At 45.5% G+C, this 27,983-nt stretch overlaps 2 protein-coding genes across 3 annotated transcripts in view; one reads left to right on the plus strand and one right to left on the minus strand.

The window, feature by feature from the left end:
* Positions 1-36: 36 nt before the first annotated feature.
* Positions 37-27,887, plus strand: DISP2 (dispatched RND transporter family member 2). Of its 2 annotated transcripts, XM_081886438.1 has the most exons (8): positions 38-333; positions 9,762-10,214; positions 14,242-14,271; positions 17,676-17,799; positions 18,802-18,914; positions 21,494-21,612; positions 22,566-22,663; positions 23,157-27,887. In XM_081886438.1, the coding sequence occupies exons 1-8, from the start codon at positions 236-238 to the stop codon at positions 26,565-26,567; spliced, it is 4,446 nt and encodes a 1,481-aa protein (XP_081742564.1). In that variant the 5' UTR covers positions 38-235; the 3' UTR covers positions 26,568-27,887. The 2 variants fall into 2 exon arrangements, with proteins under 2 accessions (XP_081742565.1, XP_081742564.1); XM_081886439.1 differs by lacking the exon at positions 14,242-14,271 and having other exon boundaries at positions 37-333.
* The window catches only part of LOC309356018 (prolactin-releasing peptide receptor-like), a 247,944-nt gene continuing 240,011 nt past the window's right edge, over positions 20,051-27,983 (minus strand). Inside the window, exon 3 of the transcript XR_014162685.1 lies at positions 20,051-20,102. The gene's annotated coding sequence lies outside the window, so the exon portion shown is untranslated. The remainder of the gene's footprint in view (positions 20,103-27,983) is intronic.

Genomic DNA, 27,983 nt, shown 5'->3' on the forward strand with positions numbered 1-27,983 from the left:
CCCCAGCCCCCTCTCCAAAGCGTGTCTCCCCTCCCCTCTCCCTTCGCTGCTATTGGACCACGTGTCCGGCTCGGCCCGGTCCCCTCCCCAGCCGAGTCTCCTAGGATTAGCGCACGCGCTTTCTCGGCCGAGGGAGCAGCCGCTTTCAGCACCGCGGAGCTGCGGACAGCGCCTTCCGCCCTCCCCACCAAGGCGGCGCTTTTGCGGTCAGGAGGCCACGGCGCCGGCGAGGACCATGGAGGGCGCGGCGGGCTCCCAGTCGCTGGACGGGGAGGCAGCTGCCGGCCACAGAGCAGAGGCGAGGCGCCCGGAGACAGCGGGATGCACCTCCAGGTAAGGCGAGCCTCCAGGGGGATGCCCATCGGCCGGGGAAACGCCGCGTGCCCATCTCCTCCTCCTTGCCTGACCCTCCAGGGGTGTCCTTGAGGTGCATCGCTCCGTTATCCGCCGCCACCGCGCGCTCCGTCCCCTGCACCTCCCGCTCCTTTCCCAGACAATGGAGCCGATCTCCCCTGGGCGATGGGAGGTGGGAGAAGGGCGGCGGAGTGGAGCGGGTGGGGTGGGGTGCGGGGTTAGGAAGAGGGGGACTTTCTGCTTTTCCAGCACCCCACCCCACCCGGTTGCATCGCCGCCGCAGGCCACATCGCTGCTGATCCTCGAAAAGTTGGCCTTGCAGAGCGAGGGGTGGAGGAAGGCGCGCGGCAGTGTCCCCGAGGTCCAACCCTATTGTTCTGGGATCCGCCGCGGGAAGGCGTTGCTCTGCGACGGCTTGGCGGTTCCCTCGAATCTCCCTCGTGATGCTCCGGGAAAGGAGACCCACCCGAGCCAGGGGGCTGACGCGCCTGCCCGCCTGCCTGCGCGGGCAAAGGATCCCCGTCGGCGCATCTGTAGCCACGCTGCGGGGCGCCTTTTGATCCTCGGTTGAAGGGACGCGCGTCGCCCTCGATCCGCGAAGAGGAGCTGTCGTTTCTGTCCGGGAGAGGATTCCTCCGCCCGGAAGCTCGGGATCGAGGGAAAGCAACGACTACGAGGAGCCCTCTGCTGGGGCGCCACGAACAAAAGGAGCGACAGGGCAAGATTTCGCCCAGCTTTCCTCGCTCCGCAGTTTCCAAGAAGGCGGAGCCAAAGCTGGGCTGGACTGCCTTCGATCTCTCGCCCTCTCTAAAATACACTGTGGCTTTGATACCCGCTGATCCGAGGGTGCCGGATATGTAATAACGGCAAATGCTGTGATCTAGAAATATATCTGCCGCGTAAGGGGGAGGGGGTGTCTTTGAAATTGGAGCCAACTCCTAGGGCCAAACCCCCGCCCCAAAGTTGATGGGCGATGCCATTCAAATAGTGTGTGTGTGCGCGCGCGCGCACCGTGTCTTGTGATCGATTATGCGGGTCGGGACTTGCCTGGGGTCCCCCAATATTTTATTCAAGTTGCCGCCACCCCCGCAGGGTGCAAGGGAATGAAACCAGGCGCTATCAGAAGAAGAGGTCCTAACTATAGCCTTAGAGGAAGAAATCAGTAGGGTGCTGGGACGTGGGTTTAGGAAACATTGCTTTAAGGAAGCTCTCTTTAAGGAGAGCTTCGTCTTGGATTCCCTTCACGGGCCATGGAGGTAGGTGTGTGTTTATATTCAACACGGATAGGTTTAAATTCGAAGGGAGGCATGCAAACGCTGATCAATTCTTTCATGGACTGAATCAGACTGAATTGCAGATTAACTTCGCCCCACCCCAATTAATCAAAGGTCTGAAGGCAGGTAGGGCCTGATCAGCCTGCTCCCTCCCTTATTTAGGAACATAGGAAGATGTGTAAAGCAGATGTTCCGCACCCAGCTTTCCACAATGGATTTAATGAAACGATAGCATGCAGAGGAATTAACTGGCTTGCAACCCAAACTGGCCTTCCAAGTGGAGCAATGATGGCTTTCCTTCTAACTAGGAACCATAGGCAGCTGATGCCACCCATGCCCATTAGAGTGCTTGAGCTGAGCTCAGTGTGATCTCAGAATTCAGGAAGGATGGATCAAGTGATGACTCTTAGTCGTTAAAATTCTATTTGTCCAACTGAAAATTCCCTAATGGGGAATTTTCCACAGCTCAGTGGATGAGCATCTGCTTTGCTTGCAGAAGGCCCCAGGTTAAATTCTTGACATTGCTAGGCTGGGCTGGGGGGGGGGGGACGGGACTCCTGGATTATTTCCTGCCAGTCATATTGAGCTAGATGGTCTGGCGCATTACAAGGCAGCTGCCTGTGCCCCTGTGTTGTAAACCAGATATGGAAATGGCATGTTGGATGGACCAGATGACTTTTGGTTTGGCTCAGCAGGGTTCTTCTTGTGTTCAGTAGCCACATATGTGAATCTTCTGCAACAATAATAGCCCTTGAACTTTGTTGTTTTTCAAGGCATTCCCACATTGGTTGAAAAAGACATACCGTACTTTTCTGTGTATCAGACTAGGTTTTTTTTTACTAAAAAATAATGTTAAAAAGGGGGTGTGGTCTTATACACAGGGACAATCTCTCCCCATTTTCTTAATTTTGAGTCCCCCCAATAGGGGGCATCTTATACATGGAAAAATACCATAATTAAAGGTGGCTTTTGCTTTAACAAAGCCTAGCCGCTCTTCTTGGTCAAACCACAGTGAAGAGAAACACCTGTTCTTTCAAGATGCCCATGAAAGCACCTGCATTGTGGTTTTGCAACACACAAGTGTATTTAAAGTTAATGGATGGAGTGCTTGTTTGAAAAGCAGTGCAATTAGTTGAGAGCTCTAGTGAGAAAACGTTATAGCCTATTGGAATTTGCATATACACTGTGTTGTCAGCAAAACATGCTAAAGGCGTTTTACATTTTTAGACTGGTACTTCAACTGTAGCTGGCTGGGAACAGGGAGGATTCCCAAACTATGTTCCATAACATCTCAAAAACTATTTTCCTCTCTCTGGAGCATGAGAGATCATACACCTAGTTGAGTAGATAGGCTTAAGCTGTTGGCAGGTGGGCAGAAGATGGATCAGGCTCCACTGGTAGATCTCTTGGTGATTTGCATCAGGTCAGCAATGATTTCTAACTCCCAATTGCAATAACAAAGTGGCTTTTAAGTGGTTTACAATGAAGGTTTGAACACCAATTGATTCAAAGCAACAAACCTACAATAATTGAAGAAGGATAAAGGATAAATGTAAGAGACAACAAAACAAAAGTAAAAGTGCAATAGCACATTACATCAAAGCAGTACAACCATTGAATAAGAAGGTTTGGAGAATAGGACAGTTGTTGTTTTTCACCTGGTGCCTAAGGTTATGAGAATAGGTGTCAGTCAAATACCACAACTTGGGCACCACCACTGAGAAGGCTCTATCCATGGTTGTCTCCCACTTTAACTGAGACAGCAGGGACAGTCATATGGGAGCAGGCAATCCTGACCCCAAGCTGTATAGGAATTTATAGGTCAAAATCAACACAACAGGCCTGGGAAGAAATGGGAAGCCAGTGATTTTCTAATATTGGGGAATATGTCCTTGTTGGCATGTTCTAGTTCCTCATGGACCACTTCATTCTGAACCAACTGCTGTCGCACTTTAACCATAGGCTCTAGAATTTTGCTTTCCGCATATCTCATTGACTGTTTAAGAAATTTTCTAGTCAAATAAGATTCTGCCCATGGCCTTTTTCCTAGCCAATTCCCTCAAACTGGGTTCTATATTCTATCTCTGTCTTTATATATAACTTTGTAGCCTAGTAAAGAGTTCTGTGGAACACATACACTTGCTTCATTCTCACTCTATACAAAAAGGTTCAATAAAACGCATTGCCTCTGAACTACGCATTTATGGCTGGCAAGTATAGAACCCTAAATCTCGACATGTCCAAAGCTATGTCATTGTGAACTCATTCCAAAATGATGTCATTGCTGGCTCAGCCTCCAGCACACTCCTCAAATTTTCTGTTTGCTGATTTACAGCTACAGACTTGTTTGTGGAATGCTCAGCAAAAAAAAAATATTCAGAGGTTTTCTGACACTCACCTTTCCTCAATGACGTAATGGGGTCCTGCTGATCTCACCATTATTTGCATACTGACAGGTCTCTGTGCGAGATGAAAAAGGTCCCTCACAAAGAGGCATTATTGACAAGAGATGTGGGAGGATAAAATACATGTGCCATAGTTTAGCATTGTACCATAACTATCTTATACTATGTCTTTAGCTGCTTTACTATTTTGTACATTAGAAGCATCTGTTTATATAGAAAATGAGAATGATCAGCTTTATTGTGGGTGGCAGATGCGTTTTAAAGATGCAGTGTCTTCCTTCTTATGTCTCTTCCAGAACAGATGCAGCCTTGATTTCTTTATCAAAACTATAGCCACCGTATCTTGAGTGTCTGAATGGGAAGAAATCACATTTTCTCTATCCATGTTCTACCCTTCCTGTTTTAGGCATTGTACTCTCTTGACTCCAGAAGTCTATCATTCTGTTCTAACCCTTTATTAAAACCCCATTACAAGATTCCATTAAGAAAGCTTTTACTGTTAATCCCAGGTTTTTTAAAAATAAAATAAAATATGTAAAGCCTATTTAGAAACTTTGCAAACAATGCAAAATCATTGGTCAGCAGAGAGGGTGTTTGTTTGTTTAGAGGAAATAATTGCTAACCTGAATATTTGATTTAGAGTCTCACTGCAGAGGGAAGCCAGTTTGGAAGGGAAAGGAAAAACTAGACAGAAAAGTTTGCCAGCTTTTAGTGTTGTCTTACAATATAGCCACAGGATCCCTTTGTATTACTGGCTGGTGTGATTCTAGCCCTCCACCCCACCCTTTCTGGTTATAATAGCAGCTTTGTGGGCTGCAAGCAAATGCTAGCTGAGGGTTCAGGAATGAGCCGGAGGTTTCACCTTTTTGAGCTTCTACAATCAAAAATGCTGAAGATGCACCTCTTTACTGTGGCCTGGGATATATACATTTAGGACACACCCTATTATTGTGGCTGTAATTTAAAATGCTGTGAACCGCATTCAGATTTTATGACGAAGGGCGGTATATAAAGAAAGCAAACTGTGTAATATTGTATGGGGCCTTGTGGTGAAGGCTGGGTAAAAAATTGAAATTAATCATGAGCGTAATTGAAATCATAATACCTGGGTGAGATAGGCAGATACCAGATGAGGAACTGTGGGGTGTTTTGTCAGGCTTTTGATTTTAAACTTCTTTCAAGAGTTTTTTCAACAGTCCAGCGGTACATACATTTAATGAAACAATCAAATATTCATGTGAAACAAACAAACAAATGTAATCACTGGAACCCCTAAAACTGAACAATTTACTATTGCGGTGCCAGTCTCTAGTTTACCATTTCTTGGTCATGTGACTGAGCAGCCCATGGTGGTACAGATCTAGAAACCTCCGGATGACAGCTAACTTGGTTCTTATTAGGCCACCTTTAAGCCTAGTTTGGGTGGATGACCTGGACTGGTTGATTGGCAGGAGGAGTGAGAACCTGTTCATTCTCCTGAACCTTTCTGATGTTTTTGCTATCTTTAGTTATTGAGGCCTCCTAGGCCACCTGGCAAGGGTGAGGACACCTTCTTCTTCTTCTTCTTCTTCTTCTTCTTCTTCTTCTTCTTCTTCTTCTTCTTCTTCTATCACTCGTAGCTGATAAGATTGTCTTCCATGAACACAGTCTTAACAGTGAGTCCATAAGGCCAATTCTGGATCCACACATCCTTCCACAGTGGGAACATAGGTTTCCAGGTGTGGATTTGCCAAGCGTGCCTTCCTCTTAGTATATTTCTCCCTTACGTCCTGATTTTGAGTGTCTTCAAAGCTCATGACACCTTTGGTAAAGGCTCACAGGCCAGTGTTTCCCAGTTGTCAGTGTTTATACTGTGTTTATATATCAACACAACATGACCAGTCCAACAAAGATGATGTTGAAGAAACATTGCTTCAACACTGGTGATCTTTGCTTCTTCCAGTACACTGGCATTAGTTCGCCTGCCTTCCCTTTTTATGTACTTACCTTTTTTTGAGACCCCATTGAGACAATCTTTCAAGGAGTTGGGGATGCAGGAGAGGCTGTGTGGCACACACTTTGTCCCCCAGCCTTGCTGCTGCCCCCCGCCCAAGCACCGGAGGCAGCCATCTCACTCTGCCTAATGGTTGGCATTAACCAATGTGGTTCTGTTCCAGATTAATGGTGAGAAATCCAACTTATCTGGAAATGAGTGGACAGTTGTAACCCCCAAGTCCAAGAACCCCCTAGCCACCATGATATATGCCATCCTTCTTACCTTTGAAGAGTGTTTAACAACTTCACTTAATTCAAAATGTGGCACTCTGTGGGAATGAGATGAGAAGAGTGCGCAAGGTTGGTTACTGGGGGGGGGGGGATGCATTCTTTTCCAGTTTGTTTAGGGCACTGTTTAAGTGTTGGCCCTAACCTATAAAAACCAAAATCTCAACAGGCTGCATACCTTACGGAGACGTTCTTCTGGGTGAGTGCCCTCCACACGCACACACACACACACACTGGTACACAAAGATCCTCAAAAAAACATTTTCCTGAAGTAAGGAAGTTGATGGGGAAGGAGGACGATCTCAGCAGAGGTGCATACTTTATGGAATGTTCATCCCCATCATGCCTAATATATTGTCATGATCAGCTGCTTTGATATTCTGTACTTTGGAAGAACGGGAGGCTCATGATGTCACAGGTGGCAGCCAATCAGTGCTTTGCACAGTCGGCCACTGGTTTGCCTTGAGCTCGATCCTGGGGAGAAGAACAAACAACAAGCAAATGCTTCCACACCAGCCCCACTACTCTGATTATTATATGTTTGATTGCATCCCTTTTCTTCCCCTCTTTCCAATTATCCCTGCTGGATTCTGGTCAAGATCAGGTATCTTCTCTACATTGGCTTATGAAAGTGCTAGGAGAGACAAATAAGGGGTGGCAGTCAAGCAGCTGTGATACACAATTAGAGCTGTTGGCTCCCACCTTTTCTTCCTTGCTGTCTGCTTTGCTGAATATCTCTTTTGTTTCTTTCTTGGTTGCATCCAGCTGGTCTAGACAAAAACAGAGCTGTCAGACCATAACTTTGAAGCTGCAGGCTTTTACTGTTCCATGGATGGGAGGACATTTCTGCTCCCACTGTAGCCTCAACAGTTCTGAATATACATTCTATGTGCTATGACTAGGAATCTCACTGCCCATCCAGATCTCTCCTTTTGTTACTTTGTCCTTGGATCACCATCAGTGAATTAAATTTGACAGTATCGCAGTGTATTGAAGATACCAATTTCTCTTGGTTAAATATGCCTGGCATCTAATATTTTCCTTAGAAAATCATATTGATGTGCCGCCCATATGAAGTGATAACTTGGATCACTGTTAACAAATAGTGCTGGTCTTCCTGTTCGTCATCGAAGGTCATAGCAAAAAATGTTTATGAGTCTACAGATTTCCTTAGCACACAGTTAAGAAAATTGGCTTGTCATTTTCAATCGGGCAGGTGTGGGAGTACTGTAAGTAAATGTGGACTTTTCACTTACTCTATAATGTTCTTATTCTTAAATGTTTACACTCACATGTGGACTCTTAAAAGAATGGATACCCATTTGGAAGCATTCAGGCTGAAAGTCTATGGGTTTGGGCTACTTTTTACATACCACAATAACTTAGCATTGTTGTGCCACTGTGAGAACTAGAAACTTGCATTAAGGAAACAAAAATAGGTCCTGAAAATGCTTCAAGGCTTATATGCAGATTTCCAGACAAAAAGCTCACATTTTCTCAAAATGTGATCTGAAAGTGGGGCAACCTTGCCCCAATGCTGAATGCCCCAATGCCCCACTCCTGATTTTCAGATGTTGAGTACAGACATCAGCAAGGGGGGGAGGCTGCACCCAACCCAAGCAGCTGCAGGTGTATAGGTGACCCATCCAAGCGGGACTCCTGAATGATCAGGAGGGGTTGTGGTCCCTCTCCTGCCTCGCACACGGAATGAAATGCTTAAAAAATTTTGTCTGAAAATGACTAGCAGGTATTGTTGGTTTAAGGGGATGCGGGTGGTGCTGTGGTCTAAACCACAGAGCCTAGGGCTTGCCGATCAGAAGGTTGGCAGTTCGAATCCCTGCGACGGGATGAGCTCCCATTGCTCAGTCCCTGCTCCTGCCAACCTAGCAGTTCGAAAGCACGTCAAAGTGCAAGTAGATAAATAGGTAGCGCTCTGGCAGGAAGGTAAACGACATTTCTGTGTGTTGTTCTGGTTTGCAAGAAGTGGCTTAGTCATGCTGGCCACAAGACCTGGAAGCTGTACGCCGGCTCCCTCAGCCAATAAAGCGAGATGAGCGCCGCAACATCAGAGTCGGCCACGACTGGACCTCATGGTCAGGGGTCCCTTTACCTTTTATTGTTGGTTTAAACTACCAGTCAAGTTTTAAAGAGGGAAGCGTTCTGTTATGCATCATTGCTGCCCCAGTTCTCGCCAAGTTCAGAGAGAGGGGAGGCATCCCAGTGGCAGCAAAGGTGGGGGTGGCATGGAGTGGGGGCACCATTCCTCAGGTGGTAAAGCAGGACAGGCCACCCCTGACAAGCAGGCTTCCTTAAGGTTCATTCCCCCCCCCCCATGAAAATGCCCAAGCTTTATAATCAGCCTGGGAAGCCCTGTTCTCTGGCCCATGGCTGTCAAAGCATCTTCAATGTATTTTATGAAAATCTAACAATAATTTAGAAAATCTAACACTAAGTACATAGTAAAAACGAACGCACAGCCATGTGTACACTTATTCTAAAGTGCAATAAAGGGCTTTAAAAAGTGTCTACAAATTCATTAATCTGCAAGGTGCCTATTCCTATCAGTGTGTTATAGTTCTCTTTCATATTCATTGTAATGGATTGTAGTGATGAATATCCAAGCTCTATCTATTCTCCATCTCATCTGTAGGAATACTCAGTGGTCATAAAACTTTCTATTTTCTTTGTACTATCTCTTAACTATTGTTATGAGGGGTTTTTTTGGGGGGGGAGAAAGTAGGTTGTACAGTATGTGTAATCCTTCTAACACCTGGATCCAGCAAGTGTAACATATAAGCCAGGCTAGCTTCCTGTGTTGAGGTGATCACCTGGGTGATGGGCCATTAAGAGAAACAAAGGAAAGGGACTCTGTGTGAGATGGCAAACGGGTGGGACTCCTTTATGGGTGGGGCAAATAATTAGATGGATGAAGCAGAGTTGAGTTATGGTGATGTGGGCCAGAAGCGAAGCAGAAAACAGAGATGGGGGTCATGTTTGATTTCTGTTTGAATCCAAGGTTTGTTGCTATGGAAGAAACATGACAATTTTGGGATGTTAATGCTCTGAACCCGTCCATTGTAGGCTCAGGTTGTATATTATGTATAAATAATCCATATATCCTAAAGACATCACAGTCTCTACTGTGCCTAATTCCAAAAGAAAACACAGACCTTGGGTAAGCGCCGGGAGCCCCCGGGACCTCGCACTGCTCAGAGATTGGGGTGGCATGCCACAGTATCACAGGTGGAAAACTTTCCGATACAGGCAGTCGTTTGAGGGATAATCTTTTTGCTTTGTTAAAAAGCTTTTATGCTGCTTCTGTTCTTCTGTTGCCATTTCAGTGTTTTATTGGTTACTATTCACATAAGGAACTTCCTCTCTGTGACTGCTGAGACAATGAATGCCTCTTGGCATACATTTTACATGGGAAAGCAATAAAGAAAAGCAAACCCATTTCTTCTCGCAGGGAGAAAGTGAAGCCAGAGCTTTGTCAAAGTTGTCTTAATGTGCCGGAGATCAGAAAGACGGAGCCGAGCTCCAGCGGAGGCTCCTGGGAACGGAGATGCCCCGTCCATCACTGCCCCATTGATGCTTCTCCCAGCTCAGCGAGATACCACCAGGCCTCTTCCAGCCATATGCATGCCCCAATCTCCACTCGATCCAACGGGCAGGTGCCCTCTGGCTCCCAGGACTCCTTCCAGCCTCACCTGTATTACCACTGCAACCAGCAAGAAGCCAGAAGCAGCTACGCCTTGCCTCCCCTGCCAGGCCATGGGGAGAGGGCGACCTTGTGCTCCCATCACTCCAGTGGGGATTCGTCATCAACTCCCCAGCACGAGGCTGCGGACATGAGATGGAAACAGTGGCCCCATGACCAGCAGCAGATACGGCCAGTGCAACACCATGTCGTCACGGTCAGGTGAGGACAGATGACTGTAACAGGTTACACCGCCTCCTTCATCAAGGGATAAGGAGATGGAGAGTCTTGGTTTGCTCTGTGGAGCACCATGTGCCTCTGAAATCCTCTTTATGCGTTTTGCTTTTCAGTGGGCACTTTAGGCCATTGCTTAGCGGTGGGGCATGTGCATTGCATGCAACCCCCCATTTCTTCAGCTCACAAAAGGACTAGGTAGCAGGTGAAGGAAAGCCCCAGAAAGTTTCTGCCAGTCAGAACAGACAATGTGAGCCTAGATGGACAAATGCAAAGCAGCTTCCTTTATTTCTATGTGCACACTCATTAGGTAACCAGGATGGGTTACTGCTCCCTAGTTGGGTGCAGAGTCAGTGGCAAACCCGAGCATAGTTTTTGGGAGGGGGTGAAGTGGGTTTGTGGGCTTGCCTTACTCCCATGTTTTTAAAACACTTCCCCCTTTGCTCATTTATCAGAGGCACCTAGTAACATAAAAGCAATAGTCACTTAATTTTGATGCTAATACTCCTTTACAAGCTGAAACTTAACGATCCTCGTTCTGGCTCCAGGCCAGTCTAAGGGCTGTTTGCTGCCTTACTTTTAAGATCTGAATACACTCTTGGGAGTTCAACCTCCCTCTAAATCGCCATGAAAATGTCGTGCTTCTATTATATGCAGCTCTCTCTCTCTTGTGAGCTGTTACTGCGGCTTTGTCCTTTGTGTGTTTTCTCCTCAAGAAAACAAACAGACCAGCCATAGTGTTTTAGTTTAACAATTCATTTTTTCATAACGTTGCAACTCCAGAAAGTTTGCCCTGGTTTTTCAGACATGGTGTGAAATGTGAGTCTTAGGGAAGGCATGTGTGCTGGAAGGGCTCCTCTCTCTGAAGGGCTCCTCAATCCTAGTCCAACTTAAAAGAAGGAAGAGCAGCAAGGATCAGCACCTGAACTGAGGACTAAGTCACCTGAGGTCACCTTCTTCACAATAGTGGGGTGTGTTAAATTTCTATATAGATTATAGTAATTATGCCTGAATTTGAATCTCTACATATAAAGTAGCATAGGCAGATCCATACCCTCTCTTATAATTCTGTAGTGATGCATTTTGCGTTTCTTCCTTTTTGGCTAATGTGCAAGTGGCCACCCAGTCCTCAAACGGCAGGATTCTGCTTTTAAAGTTCCTTGAATGGATTTTGCTATTCCTCTGTGTGCATGTGCATATGCACGCACATGTGTTCTTAACAAAATTCTGAAGCAAATTCTTCTAATTCAGATTTACTTGCCCAATTTCTAATGAATGAGCCTCCCGATTTGAATCTTGTTTTCACTATTCTCAAGTTTTGGATACTTTCAGATTTGGTTTTGGTTGTTGTTCTCAATCTGTACAATATCATCTCTGGAAAAGTAATATTTATTTATTTACACCCTCCCCTTGGTGCTACCAAGAATACTTAGCATTCTCGCCTTAAAATTCATCCTCAAGGAAAGTGAGGATCTAAGATGACAATCCAGCGCCTTGCAGCTTCTTTTGCTTCTCCTCCCGCATGCTCTGTTCTGCACGTGTTCTCTGCCATTGACTTTTGCTTCCCACAGGTCCTTCTCCTACACGTAGAGCAGCATTTGTGCAAGAGCTCTCTTCCTAGTGCATTGCTCCACAGAGGGTATGAACTGATTTGTACTCTGCACTTTAAGATCAAAAGCAAAATTTGATCATTTAAAATTAAGTTGCATTTGAATTCTAAACGGCTGAACAAATTCCTTTCTGCTCTAGCTTAATGGCTGTAGTCTGGCTTTGCTAATTCTTTGCCCTTCCTGATCATGCCTCTCTTTCCCACCATTATGAGAGGTCCCCTTGGCAGTACAAACTCACTCACCTGTACAACAACCTTGTTGTACTTCACCTGATCTATATGGGTCAACCGAGGTTGTGCCAGTGTCAACGGAGGCATGACGCTGAACTTACAGGATAACTTGATGGCATCTTTATAAGTACAGCTGGAGAGGTGTGTACAACCTCTTTGCTTGCTTATTTATTTATTTATTTTATTACATTTACACCCCACCTTTCTTCCACGGAGCTCAAGGCAGCAAACACAATTCCCCACTTCCTTGTTTAAATCCCACAACAGCCCTGTGAGGTAGGTGACAGGCCTAAGGTCACCCAGTGAGCCTCATGGCCGAGTGGGGATTTGAACCCTGGTCTCTCCCCGACACTCTAACAACAACAACAACAACAACAACAACAACAACAATATATTTGTACCCCATCCATCTGGCTGGGTTTCCCCAGCCACTCTGGGCGGCTTCCAACAAAGATTAAAAATACATTAAAATGTCACACACTGAAAACTTCCCTAAACAGGGCTGCCTTCAGATGTCTTCTAAATGTCAGGTAGTTGTTTATTTCTTTGACATCTGGTGGGAGGGTGTTCCACACGGCAGGTGCCACTACCAAGAAGGCCCTCTGCCTGGTTCCCTGTAGCTTTGCTTCTCGCAATGAGGGAGCCGCCAGAAGGCCCTCGGTACTGGACTTCAGTGTCCGGGCAGAATGATAGGGGTTGAGACGCTCCTTCAGGTATACTGAGCTGAGGCCGTTCAGGGCTTTAAAGGTCAGCACCAACACTTTGAATTGTGCTCAGAAACGCACTGGGAGCCAATGTAGGTCTTTCAGGACCAGTGTTATGTGGTCTCGGTGGCCGCTCCCAGTCACCAGTCAAGCTGCCGCATTCTGGATTAGTTGTAGTTTCCAGGTCACCTTCAAAGGTAGCCCCACGTAGAGTGCATTACAGTAGTCCAAGCGGGAGATAACTAGAGCATGCACCACTTGGGTGAGACAGTCTGCAGGCAGATAGGGTCTCAGCCTGTGTACCAGATGGAGCTGGTGGACAACTGCCCTGGACACAGAATTGACCTGTGCCTCCATGGACAGCTGTGAGTCCAAAATGATTCCCAGGCTGCTCACCTGGTCCTTCAGGGGCACAGTTACCCCATTCAGCACCAGGGAGTCCTCCACACCAGCCCACCCCCTGTCCCCCCAAAACAGTACTTCTGTCTTGTCAGGATTCAACCTTGATCCATTAGCCGCCATCCATCCTCCAACCGCCTCCAGACACTCACAAAGGACCCTCATTGCCTTCACTGGTTCCAATTTAAAAGAGAGGTAGAGCTGGATATCATCCGCACATTGATGGACACCCAGCCCAAACCCCCTTGATGATCTCTCCAAGTGGCTTCATGTAGGTGTTTAAAAGCATGGGGGAGAGGACGGAACCCTGAGGCACCCCACAAGTGAGGGCCCAGGGGTCTGAACACTCATCCACCACCACCACTTTCTGAACACGGCCTGGGAGGAGGGAGCAGAATCACTGTATGACAGTGCCCCCAGCTCCCAACTCCTCTAGATGGTCCAGAAGGATGTTATGATCAATTGTATCAAAATCCGCTGATAGATCCAGCAGAACTAGGAAACAGCTTTCACATTTGTCCTAAGCCCGCCAGAGATCATCAACCAGTGCGACCAAGGCAGTTACACCACAAAGGCTCTCACTCCTAGATTCTGCCATTGTGCCTTTTGAAACTTATAACCTATATTCCGAGTGGATGCAGGGACTGTGCGCTGAATTCCTCAAGGAAACTTTCAGGGATTCCCCAGCTGAGAGCCCAAGTCTTTTGCCAAGGGACACAAACTCCCACCATCCCTTGCTGTCGCCTGTGCTGGTTGAGCCTGGTGGAAGTTGCTATCCAAAGTTGCCTGGAGAGGCATAAGTTCCCTCCCACTGTTTTAGATGCTTCAGCTTGGTTGCTGGTTGAATGAACCAAGTCAGCAGAGGACCCCCATAAGCTGCAGGGACAGCCAAGTCCATCATCACCCAAACTGCCAACCTCCCCAACCATGCTATTTAGGGTTCATTGCCTCGTACTGCATCCCAGACTTGTGACTTTGTCCTTTGCCTGCCTGGAAGGGTTAACACTCTCATGAACAGAGACTTCTGCCTGGGCTGAAATTAATAAGCCAATGAATATCTTTCTCCCTACAGACATGACAAAGTGTTCAGGATGCCAAAGAGGTAGGTTACAATCAATCTCTCTACCCTATCATCATGTCTCCTCCTCCTCCTCACACCCTGCTATTAGGAACGAGGCAATGTATTATTCCTGGTGACATCCCAGGCAGGCAAAGAGCTGCAGCTACATTAGTAGGTTCACAGCTCCTCATTAAGAGCTTCCCATCTGTCCCCCGCTCCCCCCAACCCAGCCCGCTTTGCAAGAGATGTACTCCGCAGCTTTAAGGAAAATCTAGCCTTCCAGAGAGCTTTCCCCATATCACACTCGAACCAGGTATTGCCGTGTTGTTCTGCATGTATGGCCTTCTTTTGCACGTTGCACTGTTTTGCACGTTCGACATTTAGCATGCCCCGTTATGCTCAACATAACACGTGAAGTGTCAACATTTTCTTTCCCCCACATCACAAGTGTTTCACACGAATGTACATCAGATAGTTGGAGACAGTAGTGGCTCCCTGTGGTGTTTCTACCATGTAAATATGGTGTGTGTGTAAGATATGTACTACTTTCTGTGTTGTGAAGCAGGCGTATGCTAACTTCTTAATTTGTGCCTATATCTACTGAAATGGATTTAGTGACCTAAAGCTAACACTAGTAGCTAAAGGCATTGGGATACAGAAGCTAGGGACCAGCCTTCCAAAAAAGAAAAAGAAAAGTGCTTTCATTCAGCTGAGCCTGCTGGGTTGAGCATCTTGACTCCCTGCATGATATCGGTCTCATCTCTTCATTTCTGCATGCTACAGCCTCTTCATCTTCCAAGTGATGACACTGTTTATTTGCCTCAGCTAGAGATCCTCTACCAAGCTGCTCCTCTGACAGATGCAGCATAATACAAATAAAATGTTAATAGGGAAATTCAGTGAAAGGTAGAGGGACTGGATGGAGGGCCAACATTCCTCTGACAAGAATTTTCAGATCGGTTTTTGAAATATTTCTTTTTGGGAGCTTCACCGCCAACCTATTGGAGAATGTTAGCCCGGCCCAGAGAATATTCAGTGAAAAGCCACCCCAAATGTCTCTGGACATAAATGCAAATGGGTACTGGCTGGGGCAGCTGTAGATCTAGTTTAATAACTGTCTAATACTATTTTCATTGTAGGGAGGGAAGCAGAAGGCTTGGCACCTGTCCCTTTCAGTCTTACCTTCTCAGTTTGTTGCTTCTTTCATCTACTAATGTAGCTCCGTTCAGTATTACCTGAGCCAAAGGCTGTGTACAAACCATCCATTAAAAGCACATGTCTTGCCCCCAAAGAATCAGGGGCACTGTAGATCACTAAGGGTGCTGGGAATTGTAGCTTTGTGAGGGGTAAACTACAGTTGCTGGGATTCTTTGATGGCAACTTCATACTTCAAATCAGAGGTTGTCACTGGAAGAATGGCAGATGCAACTGATGGACTATATGCAATTGTCGGAGATGACTGGCAGAATTCGAGACCTGGGAGAAGAAAGGATTGAAGAAGATTGGAAGAAATTTAAGATTTATTTACAAAAATATTGTGATTTAGTGGAATGTTAAGAAGGATGTTTGGTTATAAATAATTGGCCATCACTAAATTGGATCGGAATTTGACGATAAGCGAGATTAAGAGAAGTAAAAATTTGTTGGAGAACTGTTACATTATATTTAAATCAGTAGTTATAAAATTGCAAATAAGATGATAATTTGCTTGAAAATTTTTATTAACGATGTAAGTGGGAGCGGGAGACGTGAGGAAGTCTAAAGAAGTTATGAAATTTTGTTAAAACAGAGCAATGCTGTTTATTATCTTTGTATTTCTTTTATAAAAAACCCTAATAAATATTTTAAAAAAACAAAAAACAAATCAGAGGTTGTCAACCTGGTTTCTACCGCCCACTAGTGGGTGGTTCAGGATTCTAGGTGGGCGGTAGGGGGTTCGTCACAAGCTGAATCTTCCTTCCATTGAGCACTGGTGGGCGGTAAGGAAATTTTAACATCAAGAAAGATGCGTTAGTGGGCGGTAGGTATAAAAAGGTTGACTACCCCTGCCTTAAATGGATGGTGTGTATGGAGCTAAAATTTATCAGAAGAGAATTTTGAGAAACATTTGATAACATTCTTTTTGACCACCTCAGAACTAAAACAATGAGGATGTTCTAATTCTGATTGGAGCAGTAGTGCTGGGGAAGGGAGTGTCTAATGTTTCACTCCTGTGTCATTTACCCCAAAGAGAAATCACGCCCAAGTTGTTACACTAGTCCTGCTGGTGAATAATAGGAGGCAGTGGAAGACAGGAGTGCCTGGCGTGCTCTGGTCCATGGGGTCATGAAGAGTTGGACACGACTAAACGACTAAACAACAACAACAACTTACTGACATTATGCATCTCTTTCCTCCTAGCAAGAGAACTAAATGCTGTGTGTGTGTGTGTGTGTGTGTGTGTGTGTGTGTGTGTGTGTAAGAGAGAGATATTTCAATCCAGAAACATCTCCCCTTCTCTAGCCCCACCGCTCCAATCAAAATTGCAGGCTTCACCCCTTCCAAAATGCTGCTTTAAAGAGGAAGCTGAGAGGTGGTGACTTGTTTTATCTCTGACTGCAGTGAGAGAGATCAACCATTAGGCTGTCTTAGGGTATGTTCACATTAGTAGCTTGAAACACGCAAGGCCACCCCCTTCCCCCTGCGTTTCAAGCCCCATTTTCACATCAGAGGGGGTGCAGGGATGTCTAACATGTATGGCCTTTTTGGTCTGAAGGTTAAACGCTGAGACTTCAAGGCTAGTTTGGCTGGGCCTCTCTCAAATAACTTGATAGGGTTTCCCTCTCAGCTCCCCCTTATTCCACCCCAAGAGGAATGGAATAATTTGGTCGTGCATGGTGCTAAAAACTGAGCTCCATTACTATATACACCTCCCCTCCATCTTTGTAAATGGAGAGCGGACATGACAAACAAGGTACCCCCGAGGAGCAAAGGACGCAGGCCCCCAGCCGCAGGACTGCTCCACAGAGCCCCCCAAGCATGCATGCTAATGTCATTTCCCTAACCATTCTGGGATGGGTAAGGCACTTTTTAGCCACTTATTTATTTGGGGGGGTTAAAGGAAGAGCCTAATTTCAGGACAGAGTGAGGCAGGTAGGTGGCCTGTTCTCCAGCTATGAAGGCTTGGGGGGAATAGTTACAGGTACAGCCTAGTATGTCGCCATGTGCTTAGGTAATCTGAACCAATAACTTGTGAACCCAGAGCATGAGCCAGTGACCCGCTCCCACCAGCACCCACCCTGAAACCTGGTGCCAGGTCACACCAGTAGCCAGTGTGGGTTTTAACTGGCAAGGTTAAAAGAAAAAAGTCCCTCCCCCCTTTACCCACCTAAGAGACAGAGAGAAATGAATGAAACAGAAAATGAAATGAAATGGCAGCTTCTTGTTTTCCTTTCGCTCCTTTCCAGTTTGTCCCAAGTGATTGCTGAGTGGCCGGTCGCTGTCTTAGTGCTCTGTTCGGTGACCGTGTTGGTCTGTACGCTGGTGAGCGTGTTAGTGGGAAATTTGCCCGATTTTTCTGAGCCCTTGATGGTAAGTTCCTGCAGATGATCTGCCTCAGGGACATACAGTATCCTTCCATGTAAAGGTTGGTTACCCTCTTTCCATGCTTTAGTTGCCCTGGCAAATACTTGTAGGTGCCTAATGAGATTTCTTCTCCCACAGACTTCCAATAAAATATGTACAGTGTCAGTTTGCATTTCTTAGTACAGAAAGTATTAATCTGATGTGTAGAGATCTTTCCTATTCCAATTAGTTCAAGAAGGTTCCGGAAGCTTCTCTGTGTGAAAGAAACAAGCAGAAGGTTCGTGGTGTTTGGGTTATTCCTTCAGAGAAGCTGAGTACAGCTGGCTTAAACTGGTTCTATTATCTCTTCTGTCAAGATCATGCTGACTATAATAATAGGCCAGAAGGAGCCTGGGTTTCACTTTCTCTACCTCTCTTCCTTCTGGTGTGGTGTTCTGTATATAGTGTTAAAGTTTAGACTTATTATAAGCTATTGTAAGTTTCAGTTAAGTCTGCTACAACTGGGCTTCTTATGGACAGTGCCAATCCTGAACGTATTGGATTTGTGACCATTATGCTCATTTGCCTTCAGTAGCAGTGAAGCTCTGCTGGATGAAATATGAATTGCCTCTGCTCTATTTTTTGGGAATCCTGCAATGTGTTTAGGTTTTTACTCTGCTAACTATACATTGGAGTTCTGCTCTGGATCAATGTTGAGTAAAATTTCCACTACAGAGAGAACATTATAAGTGTTGTCGTCTTTTTAAACCACTCTTGTAGATTTTCAGAACTCGTTAAATAATACAGTAATCTTACCTATTGAAACACTTCATTAAAATGGGTCCAGACTTGGTTTGCTCAGGATTAATTCTGGTTATCCAGTCTTGAAATCTTAAACTTGCACGTTTCAGAAAAAAGGACTCATCTGAACATACACATTAGATTAGTGCTGTAGCCAATGGTGTATTGTAAATAGAAATGCCCTTGTATAACATTTTGAAATATGTACATTTTTATATTTATAAATAGGGATTTGAGCCACGAGACACCGACATAGGCAGAAAGCTCACCGTCTGGAAGAATATGAAAAGCCACACAGGCTATAAGAAGATTCTCTCTCTTTCCCCTCACACTGACAACAGGTACATGTTTGGGGGGCAGGGATATGGATTACAGATCTTCGACTACAACAGGGATGTTCGACTTCCTAGAGGCTACGATCTACTCCCACTATAAAAACACTGGCAGTGATCTACCCATTGGATTAACCAAAGTTGTTGAGCTTTTGGGGGGGCCTTCACCAAAAGTTGAGCTTTTTGGGGGGTGCCAGAACCAAAGTTGTTGAGCTTTTGGGGGGGTTGGGCGATCCATCAGGATCACAGGATAGACCAGAAATGCCCCACAATCAACTGGTAGATCAAGATCAACCCGTTGAACATCCATGCTCTAGAACAATGGCCCATTTCTTATTATGTTATGTATTGTGGAACCATCAATATACATGGTGCTTAACAGCATAAAATAGGAACTGAAAAAAGACTGTAGTCTATATTTCCACACTGGAGGAGGCAACAATGTGGGGGGCAGCACAGGGATAACACACAAGAGGCACAGAGGCTTGTCTCCTAAGATGTTAACTATTATGGCTTCCTACCATATTTCTGGTTTCCTACCATATTTCTGTGAATCAGGTATTCAGGCAATGTGTTTCCATGGAAACTAATCGTTAGCGAGTCTTCCTTAGGTCTTCTGAATGGTGCAAAAGCTGGCCTCCCATCCCCCGATGATGATGATGATGATGATGCTAACCACCACCACTTTATTATTTATATCCCACCCATCTGGCTGGGTTTCCCCAGCCACTCTGGGCAACTTACAGCATATATAAAACATAGGTGTGATCAAGGTGTCTGGAGAGCTGGCCTAAGGCATCTTATTTATAGAGGAAAGAGCAAGACATTATAGCCAGGAGTTTTGTGGGGGGTGGGGAGTTATTGAGCTTTGCGGGGGGGAGATCACAGGTTAAAAAAAAACCTCAATAAAAGGACATTACGGGGGGCAGGCTTCTGTTGGGGGTGCAGAACCTCAGTGAATTATTTTTAATGCTTTTCAATAATTTTTGAGGATTTAATTTTTTTGAGGATTTCACATGGGCATGGCCAGTGCTTTTTTCTCTCTAAAAAGATGTTTAAGGGTATTCTCATTTTGACTCAAGAAAATCTCCTTTTTATAATTCAAATCGGGGAAAATAAATACAGTAAATGGAGAATACTAAGATTCACAAAATGTTTAGGGGCATGCGTACCCCTGCATCCCCCCAGAAAAAAACACTGGCTATGCCCATGTTACCCACCCACTTCCTGCGCAGTGGCAGTTGGCTCTTGACTTCATCACTGGCAATGGAGCACTGCCCTTCACCCCTGAGACAAACAGGCGAGTTTAAAGGGTGCAGGACGGGCCATGCCAAACACCTCTCTTCTCACCCTCTCCCTGATGTGGGGCAGTGGATTTAGCTGCCCCTTAGAGTGCTTAAAGCAGGGGTAGGCAACCTAAGGCCTGGGGGCCAGATGCGGCCCAATCGCTTTCTCATCCAGTCCACGGATGGTCCGGGAATCAGTGCGTTTTTACATGAGTAGAATGTGTCCTTTTATTTAAAATGCACCTCTGGGTTATTTGTGGGGCCTGTCTGGTGTTTTTACATGAGTAGAATGTGTCCTTTTATTTAAAATGCATCTCTGGGTTATTTGTGGGGCATGGGAATTCGTTATTTTTTTTCCAAAATATAGTCTGGCCTACCGCATGGTCTGAGAGACGGTGGATCAGCCCCCTGCTGAAAAAGGTTGCTGACCCCTGGCTTAAAGTATCCCACCGCCTACGGCCAGCCTTTATATTTATAAATATAAATAAATGCCTTTATATTTATAAATATAAATAAATAAATATAAATAAATGCAAACATGACACACCATGGGCTCCTTCCAAATGAAACAGTGTCAGCACTTGGTACCGTATTTTTCGCTCTATAAGATGCACCCGACCACAAGACGCACCTAGTTTTTAGAGGAGGAAAACAAGAAAGCAACGCAAAGCCTCTTGAGCGAAGAGGCAGGAGCGCTCCGGCTGCACTCAAGGGGCTTTGCGTGGCTATCCCTGGAGCAAGAGGGATTGGGGCGCACCGATCCCTCTTGCTCTTCAGGCTTCAGCGATAGCTGCGCAGCCTGCATTCGCTCCATAAGATGCACGCACATTTCCCCTTACTTTTTAGGAGGGGGAAAGTGCATTTTATAGAGCAAAAAATACAGTAAGTGTTGCGTCCCTGTAATTTCCGCTGCTTGAAGAAGTTGGGTGAGCATTGGGATAGGTGAACCTAAGGAGCATCACAGAAGGAAATTTCCCCCGTCCTCTCCTCCTTCCTGCATTCATCTGCAACCTCTCTTCCCCCCCACACACACCCCAAAGAGGAAACCCTCTCTGTGGGGAAGAACAATGTGGGGTGAGGTGACATGTTGCTAGGAAGGAGGAGGGGGCAGGAACTTATTTAAGTAACACTGTTGTTTACGTTCCCTCCAAACATACTCTAGGATCCAAGCCTGGCGGAGAACAAGGGCAAGAGAGGAGGGAGAAGGAGAAGCTTTTCTTACAGCTCTGTATTGTAAAAGCCATGCAGATGAGTTGCAGAACCATGCTCAGTTCAGGATAATGTTGTTTCTTTTTTTGCTAGTTACGGGGACATAGGCGTGACCAGAGGGCAGAGATCCATACAAGGCGAACGAGAAGCAAGAATAAGGAGGATGGTGGAGCCAGACTATGAAAAGGATGGCTTCTTTTGTGGACCTCCAGGTAAGTTTTGTTTGAGATTGCCCTCCAGAACTGACCAAGGCAAGAAAGTAAAGACGTTTTTTGTGAACCCCCCTGAGACCTCCGGGTATAGGGCGGTATATAAATTCAATAAACAACAATAAATAATTTTCCTTATGGAAGGTTTCTGAAGCTTCCTCATTCCATATACTCATTTAAGAGCCTTCAGCTTGTGTGATACACCTTCAGTGCAGATCTGTAACTAATAAGAGGCGTCATTTCCTATTTTACAAGCAGGGAAGCAAAGTGAGAGCTTTTATTTCTTTAGCAAATTTATATACCGCTCTTCATCGTAAGATCTCAGGGTGGTTCAGAGAGTAAAATACAGGATAAAAATATGAAAATAAGTAAGAAAAAAATAGCAAAACAACCCCCTACTTCCCACAGACACATTTAAAAGGCTGCAGAATATTAATCAGCTTAGAGTTGGCCAATATTGTGTGGTGTGTGTGTGTCCGCGCGCATTAGTATTAGTGAAAGGACTCAGAGATGCTTCTTATCCCTCAGCCTCAAAAACCCACAAGTGCAACATTGGTAATCCAAGGAAATAAACTGGAATGATTTGCTGCTTTGAGGGTTTAAAAAATAAAAAATAAAGCAGTGTATAGATTTTATGAAATAAAATAATTAATAAATTAAATAAATGACCAGACACAAGATGCCAATTAAAACCAAGTTAACAGGAAAGGAAAATCAATAAGATTAGATAGTTGTGGCATAGCCCAAGTTTAAGTGAGTTAAGGTAACCAATGGTTTAAGCAAACAGGGTAAGTCTTGTTGTATGGTTACCTCCTTGGAAAGCAGAGTTATACAAGGACAGTGAAAGCAGCCTACAGCATCACCCCCCCCCCAACCCACATGTCTAGAGCTTGTTCCAAGTAGTTTGTCAGGTATCTTTGCTGTTACATAACTGTACCTACTATTTTGGCCCTTAGGGAAAAGTTATTCTCAGCTGGTATTTATGTCCACAACTGCTGGAAGCTTATGGAACTTGAAAGCAATACAATCCATGTGTCAAATGGAGCAGGACAAGGTTGGTATTGCTGTAAAGAATATCTACACACTTATACTCCTGGATTGTTTTAACTTCAGGTTAACGCTTCTGAATCAGTGTCAAATCCTTACTTCCAGATATAGTTTTTCTCTCTCTCTCATACACACAGAGAGGCACATAGGAGGTGCCTTAGTCAGACCACTGGTCCATCTCGCTCAGTATCCATAGGCTAGCAGAGGCTCTCCAGGGTTTCAGATAAGAGATATTCCAGCCCTACCTGGAGATCTTGGGGACTGAACCTGCGACTTTCAGCTTTACCACTGAGCTACAAGCCTCCCCACAAATTCCGTAGAACGCTACATCCTGAAACACAACACTATGCTTTAAAGACGACTGAAATAGGGGACGTGTGTGAACAAAATCTTTAAAAGTCCCCGTCCTCAGAACAAGACATTTGTCAAAAGGATAAAACAGAAATGGAAGTGGCAGTGGGGCAGGCCTAATTCATACTTTTTCCCTTTGGCTTTTCCAGATTCGTTCTCATGCAGAGTTTGGGAATCTCTGCCAGCGTACTGAAGCCAACGAATGCTGTCCAAGTTGGTCTCTTGGAAACTTTATCGCAGCCCTGTACAACCGGTCGTCTTGTTTAGAGGTTACTGAAGCCGATGTTTCCCACACCCTTGTGCTCCTTCGTTCGTGTGCCCCCGACTATCACAAAGGTGTCCTTGTCCCTCCTTGCATCGGTCCCAAGACTGAAAGAGACAAGCACACCCAGTGCTCCAAAATCCCTGAGAAATGCACTCGCTTCCGTGCTGTTTACCAGCTTCTTCATTTCCTCGTCGACCGAGATTTTCTCAGTCCACAGACAGTGGGATACCAAGTGCCAACCCTGAAATACAGCCTGCTGTTCTTGCCTATGATGAAAGGAGCATCCATGATGGGCATCTACCTGAACAACCTTGAATCGTGGGACTTGTTTGATAATTACACGTCCATTACTGGGATGGATCTGGGCCTTAAGCAGACATTATTCCAGCACTACCTATTACTGGATACCGTGTATGCAGTCTTGGCGATACTGGCCATATTTCTAAGCATATTTTTTTATTTGCGCTCGGTCTTTATTACTTTTATCACCTTAATTATTGTCTTTGGTACCTTGATGATTTCCTATTTCTTGTACAAGGTGGCCTTTAGATTCTCCTACTTCCCTTTTGTAAACCTAACAGCGGTAGTCATTCTCAGCAGTCTTTGTGCCAACCACACCTTTGTCTTTTTCGACCTCTGGAACCTGAGCAAGAGCCAGAACCCATCCGCCGGGCTACTGCAGTGGGTAAGACTAACCATGCACCACTTTGGGTATCTCATGCTAGCATCTTGCCTGACGACTGGTGCTGCTTTCTACGCCAGCTACATGAGTTACATAACCGCCATCCGATGCTTTGCCATCTACATGGGCACCTCTGTCCTGGTGAACTTGGTCTTCATGCTGACCTGGCTTCCTTCCACCGTTGTGCTGTATGAACGTTACCTAGCAAGGAACTGTGTCTATAAACCAGAGGGCTACTGGAATAACAGTGGACACAAGAGTGTCATTCTCTCTCTCCACCACATCCTCAGGCGTATCCAGAAAACCTGGCACGAAACTGCCAAGTTGTTATTTGAGAAAGTTCTTCCTTGTGGGGTGATAAAGTTCCGCTATATATGGATCTGCTGGTTTACTGCCTTGGCTATAGGGGGTGCCTACATTTCCTGCCTGAACCCTAGGCTCAAACTGCCTTCTCTAGAGATGTCATCTGTGCAGGTTTTCAGGCTAAGCCACCCCTTTGAGAGGTATGATGCCGAATATTGTAACGAGTTTATGTTTGAAAGGCTGGAGCGAGGAGAAGACCTGCACATGCCCGTCACTATTATATGGGGTGTACTCCCAGTGGACAATGGGGATCACTTTAACCCCAAGAGCAATGGCACTCTGGTGATGGACCCAGCGTTTACTATTGAAAATTCTGAAGCTCAGCTATGGCTGCTGGACTTTTGCCAAAAAGTTAAAAACCAGACTTTTTACTACTCTGAACTGGAACAAAAACCCACCGTTTGCTTCATGGAAGAATTTCACCGGTGGGTGGATAGCCGTCAGTGCTCTAAGAGAGATCACAGCTTCAACCTCTGCTGTAATCACTTCTCCTTCCCATACAGCAGAGAAGTCTTCCTTCATTGCATCAAGATGATGATCATCGAACAAAACAGAGACGAGGCTGAGACTCGGGACCTAGGCCTCAGATTTGATGAAAGGGGCAACCTGGTTGCTTTGGTGCTACAGTTTCAAACCATTTACCACTACAGCTTCAACTATAGCAAGGCCAAGCATTTCTATGATGAAATTGGCCTCTGGATAAGAGAAGAGATGAAGGCAGCCCCCATGGGGCTTCAGAACGGCTGGTTCACCAGCAAGCTGGAGCTCTACAATCTCCAGCACAGCGTGGACACAGAGAGTATGGTAGTGCTGGGCTTATCAATAGCCATCTCATTTGTGGTTCTTTTGCTCACAACTTGGAACGTCCTTCTTAGCTTGTTCTCCGCCGCAGCTATTACAGGCACCGTTCTGGTAACTGTCGGCCTGTTGGTCCTCCTGGAGTGGCAGCTCAACGCGGTGGAGTCTCTCTTCATTTCGGCAGCAGTGGGTCTCTCCGTTGACTTCACGGTCAACTACTGCATATCCTACCACTTGTGTCCGCATCCTGATCGCCTGAGCCGTGTAGCCTTCTCCCTGAAGCAGATGAGCTGTGCCACTGTCATGGGGACATCGGCTTTGTTTTCGGCAGGTGTCATCATGCTGCCTGCCACCGTGCTGGCCTACAGGAAGCTGGGCATTTTTGTGATGATGATCAAGTGTGTCAGTTGTGGCTTTGCGAGCTTCTTCTTCCAGTCTCTGTGCTGCTTCTTTGGCCCGGAGAAGAATTGCGGTCAAATAATTTGGCCTTGCACTCATGCTCTGAAAAACTATTCGGACGACCCAAGCTCTTCCAACAGAACGTTTACCTGTGGGGGAAATGAGAAGCAGAGTAGGTTACAAAAAGATCAGGAATCCAACAGTGCAAATGAACAGTACGAGCTCCAGCCTTTAGCCAGGAAGCTTAGTGACAGCTTTGACAACAGCACCTCCACAAGCAAGTTGTCCAATCGTCCATCTGTCTTATCTGAAGACATTCAGCTCCAAGATAGCAAGTGCTCTGGAATGGAAGTTCATCCTTCCTCTGAAAAGGACAGACAGAAGCTGGAACAGAGTGCAGGGCGTCATGTAGCCCTTTGCCAATGTCCAGCCCTGCAAACATCTTCTCCTTACAAACCTGGAAGCAGCTCAGGAAATGAAGCAGAAAGTCATAGGGACAGGCCTTGCAGAGACTGCAGATGTAAAAAATATGGCCATAAAGCTTGGGACCATCTTCAGTCAGCCAGCACAGTCGATGAAAAACTGCTGAATAAATCTCACTCCTCAAGCAACACCGATCAACAAAAATCAGATTATACCTCAGAAAATAGTAATGTACCAGAAACTGAAATGTATGAACTCCACAGATGCCTTTATTCTACTGGCAGCTCTTTCAGTGCTCAGAATGTCTCCAGTGAGACATCCCTGAGTGACTTTGAACCAAGCGTAAAACTCATGGAATCCGCCAGTTATTGCCCAGGTCATTTAGATGTAGCTGGTTCTTGCTGTCCAACTCAAAGAGGCCACCTGAATGGAAAAAGAGACACCCTGAGGCTGGACCTGAGGGAGACGGTCTTTGACACATCGGCTTCAGCATCCCAGCAAAACAGTGGTTTGAGGAAAACTCAAAGGTTAGGAGTAGGGGGCGAGGATCCAGTTGTCTTGCCAAACAGCAAGCCAGATATGCCTGATGTTTGGATCAAGCGGTCTGGCGCCCAAAACTCTGGATACTGAAATGAACATCTCAGAGGAAATAATTGCTATTTCAGGGGCAAGGATAATTAATTTCCATTTTGAGTAGTGAGTATAAAACTTTTCCAAAAATGAGAACAAGCTGCATTTTTACAAAGCCAGCAAACCTGGTGCGGATTAGAGGCAGATGTTATTGCAGTGTCAGCTGTTCAACTGCCTGCTCCTTAGACAGTGCCATATTCTCTATTATACTGCAGGATTATTAAGCAAGAGTTCTTTGTCATTCTCTCCAGTGCAATTCGTTTTGGAGTAAACGGAGAGGCATGATGATGAGTGGAATAAGTGTGAAGTAAATGGCTCAAAGGATATCTTAAAGACAAAGGGAAACCCTTTTCTAAAACATCATTGCTACTAACCGACTGAATATTGATGGTGTGACACAAAAGGTGTCTTTTAGCTCAGTCATCCCTCTTTTCACCATCAGTCAAACAAATCTCCTTAGGGAAAATGTATTCAGATAGCTGAAAGTAATATTATCTGGGGTACTTTCGTTCAGAGAAGACTAACCAGTAGCCCTTCAAAAATAATGGTGGTTGCGCTCCCCTCCAATTTTTCCCTACAATGTAATTTACAAGTGGAACCTGCAAGAAATTGTATTGCAGCGTGGAACATTTCTGTTCTGGGGTCCAGCCAGCCAGCCATGCATTTCCCTAGATATGCTGTTCCATTCCCCCCTCCAGTTTTCCACCTCCCTGCCAGTCAGGATTCTGTGGCCACTGAGCATGCTCAGTCCTCATTGGGTTGCTGTTTTTGCCCCCTTAAGTCTGCCCCTCCTACTTATTGTGTGCCCTTCTGCAAACCTTAATCCCCCTGCTGATAACTTCCTCTTGTGCGTGGATGGTGAAGTTTTGGCTGCAGAAGAGCTGGCACGCAGAGAACAAGTTTGTTATTAACATATAAGATCCTTAAACCAGAAATTCAGCATATGTTTCTCTTTCCCACTGACAGTGTGCTTAAAATTCATCAGACATTTTTCTTGTAATTCTTCATTTTCTGATATGGGTAATTTGTGTTTCACCTTAGCGGCTAGTATTTCATTCAAAGCTGTACAGAGATGTCCAAGTTTGCATATTTATGGAATCCTGCAATTTACTTTCTCTCTCTCCATTGGCCATGTCACGCCCTGCCCTGGCCCTCTCAACCATCACAATCTTTTTACATTTACTTGTCAAAGTGATATCCCAGCATAAAAAAAATAAACATGTTTCTTAAACTGGGCTCAAAATCTTAATTATTTTTGTTTGCAAAGCTAATTGTGTGATTATATTATTCATACATGGACAGAGTTCCACCCACCACCCATACCAAGATCCAGGGCTCTCTGTACTTTCACACACACATACCCCCATTCCCTCCATCACTAAGTACCACTGTGCTCTTCCCTGAGGGTTCACATGC

The sequence above is a fragment of the Podarcis melisellensis genome, assembly GCF_964234715.1.
Source record: "Podarcis melisellensis genome assembly, chromosome: 1".
Classification (NCBI taxonomy): Eukaryota; Metazoa; Chordata; class Lepidosauria; order Squamata; family Lacertidae; genus Podarcis; species Podarcis melisellensis.